Below are 2,477 nucleotides of genomic sequence, written 5' to 3' on the forward strand. Positions count from 1 at the left end.
CCTATAAAAATATTTCAAAATAGGAATTTTACTATTTCTATATATGTCTTTTCTATATATCACAGAGTATCTTAAAATGATGCGCCGTCAATTTAACATTCAAACGCAGATAATTCTGGTGGACACAAATGGATTTGAAGGCTCAAATTTGACAGTGAGCTTTGAACACTATTACCCATTAGCTCAGCTAATAGATTACAGTTTCTGAGACTAATTGGTCAAAAAATGGCCTACTTATCCCTTAAATACTACAATCATATCATTTTTTTGTGCCATTTACAACTTATCCTCTAGTTTCAATTATGGAGTGCTATTTTCTGGTCATGAAAGAATGGTTTGATATTTGGATTGTTGATTTATTTTTATTTTTCAGCACAAACCAAAAGAACCAGCATTAAAGATGAGACAATATTTATTTATGATGAAGGTAAGGATTTAGATACATTAACTTATCTTTAATCAAATTGGATTGATTGAGTTATCCATCACATTTTAATTGGATGGGACAACACAATTCATTGCAGGTAGAATAGGAGATAACAAGTTAAGTTAATGTCTGGAATTATCATATTTCAAAAGATGGCAAACAATTGTCTCAAACAAATAAGTAGAGATGTTTCAATGCAAAGTATATGGTACAATGAAAATTGTTATAATGAAAAGTATAAATGTTACAATGAAAATTGTTTTAATGAAAAGTATAGATGTTACAATGAAAAGTATAAATGTTACAATGAAAAGTATAGATAGATGTTACAATGAAAAGTATAAATGTTACAATGAAAATTAGTACAATGAAAATTGTCATAATGAAAAGTATGAATGTTCCAATGAAAAGTATAGATGTTTCAATGAAAAGTATCTAGATGTTTCAATGAAAAGTATAAATGTTACAATGAAAAGTATAGATGTTACAATGAAAAGTATTAATGTTACAATGAAAATTGTCATAATGAATAGTATAAATGTTACAATGAAAAGTATCTAGATGTTTCAATGAAAAGTATAAATGTAACAATGAAAAGTATAGATGTTTCAATGAAAAGTATATGTTCTTGTAATAGTTTCGGAAGTGATGAAACAAATTAGACATTCTGAGTTAAGAAGGGCCCCAATAGAAATGTGTTAGTCATAATATTAGTTAGTTATTTACTTTTTTGACAGTTTTAATTGTATTTAAATTGAAATGTATTATTTAAATGTTTCTTCAACATTCCAACTTGTTAGCTGCCTGGGGTTCTATGTCTGTTTCTGAAATTCCAAGATGGAATAAAAAATGTTGCTATTACATTCCATTGTAATTATACATTAAGTCATTGTTGGTTGAGATCATTCCAATCTTTAATGAAAAGAAATGTTTCAAGTTAAAATGTGTTCAAATAAAAAGCAAAAATTGTTGGTTAAAAGTGTAAAAATTGTGATTGAAATTATGTGCCATTAAGTTCGAATAAAAAGCATAAATATTTAAATTGAAAGTATAAATAATAAATATTAAGATGAAAAGTCGAAATATTTCAGTTAGTAGTAGAAATAATTATGACAATAAAAAGTACCGGTATTGATGTTTCTTTGAAAAGTATAAATGTTACAATGAAAAGTATAAATGTTACAATGAAGAGTATAGATGTTATAATGAAAAGTATAGATGTTACAATGAAAAGTATAAATGTTACAATGAAAAGTATAAATGTTACAATGAAAAGTATAGATGTTACAATGAAAAGTATAGATGTTACAATGAAAAGTATCATTTAATTATATATTCAATGCTTTTATTGATTGTAGGATTTAAAGTTGATAAACAATGATTTAGATCCACAAGCAGTAATAAGAGTATTGTCATCAGATGATCCTAGTGTTGATGATTCTGAAGGATGTTATAATCTAGAACTAGAGGTAAGATATTACAACAGGACTACAGAGTGTCATGTGGAATCTGTGTCTAAATATTAACTATGAATTGTAGCATAGCGCAACCCAAAGTAGAGCAATAAGACCAATGACATTATAAGACTGCCAATGATTGGTGGGAAAACGGGGTGTGATTGTCTGTTGTAAATAGCTTGAAACGTCACCATTTTTTCTGTATAAACAATATTTATTTACATAATAGGATTAGGGAACAGGCTTTCGCTATCCTCTTACGTGACCTTTGGTATGATTCTTGTAAGATTACACTGGAGACCGACAAAAAAAATAAAAACGAAATGAAATTGTTATCTAATTTACTTAACATACCTCTATGTTGCAGATGACTTTCTTGGAGTTTTTTGAAGCATTAATTGGCTGTGCTGAGATATTTGTAACAGAAGCAGTAGTTAAAGATCCTGCAACACCTCGACCAAGTACAGCTTTGACACAAGATCAAAGCATGTACTCTATACCAGTAGCTCCATCTAGGTTGACAAGTCATGTGAGTTATCTTCTCCTTTCTACTGCAGTTGGTTTTATGAATCATCATTTCCTTGTCAATTAGT

At 28.3% G+C, this 2,477-nt stretch overlaps 1 protein-coding gene across 1 annotated transcript in view; it reads left to right on the forward strand.

Moving 5' to 3' along the window:
• Positions 1-2,413, forward strand: part of LOTGIDRAFT_176258 (hypothetical protein) — a gene marked incomplete at both ends in the record, with an annotated part of 10,731 nt that extends 8,318 nt beyond the window's left edge. The window contains 3 exons of the mRNA XM_009067823.1: positions 374-427; positions 1,786-1,896; positions 2,252-2,413. Of these exons, the coding sequence (XP_009066071.1) occupies positions 374-427; positions 1,786-1,896; positions 2,252-2,413 (327 nt within the window). The remainder of the gene's footprint in view (positions 1-373; positions 428-1,785; positions 1,897-2,251) is intronic.
• Positions 2,414-2,477: the final 64 nt, after the last annotated feature.

The sequence above is a fragment of the Lottia gigantea genome (genome assembly GCF_000327385.1).
Source record: "Lottia gigantea unplaced genomic scaffold LOTGIsca_867, whole genome shotgun sequence".
NCBI classification, from domain to species: domain Eukaryota; kingdom Metazoa; phylum Mollusca; class Gastropoda; family Lottiidae; genus Lottia; species Lottia gigantea.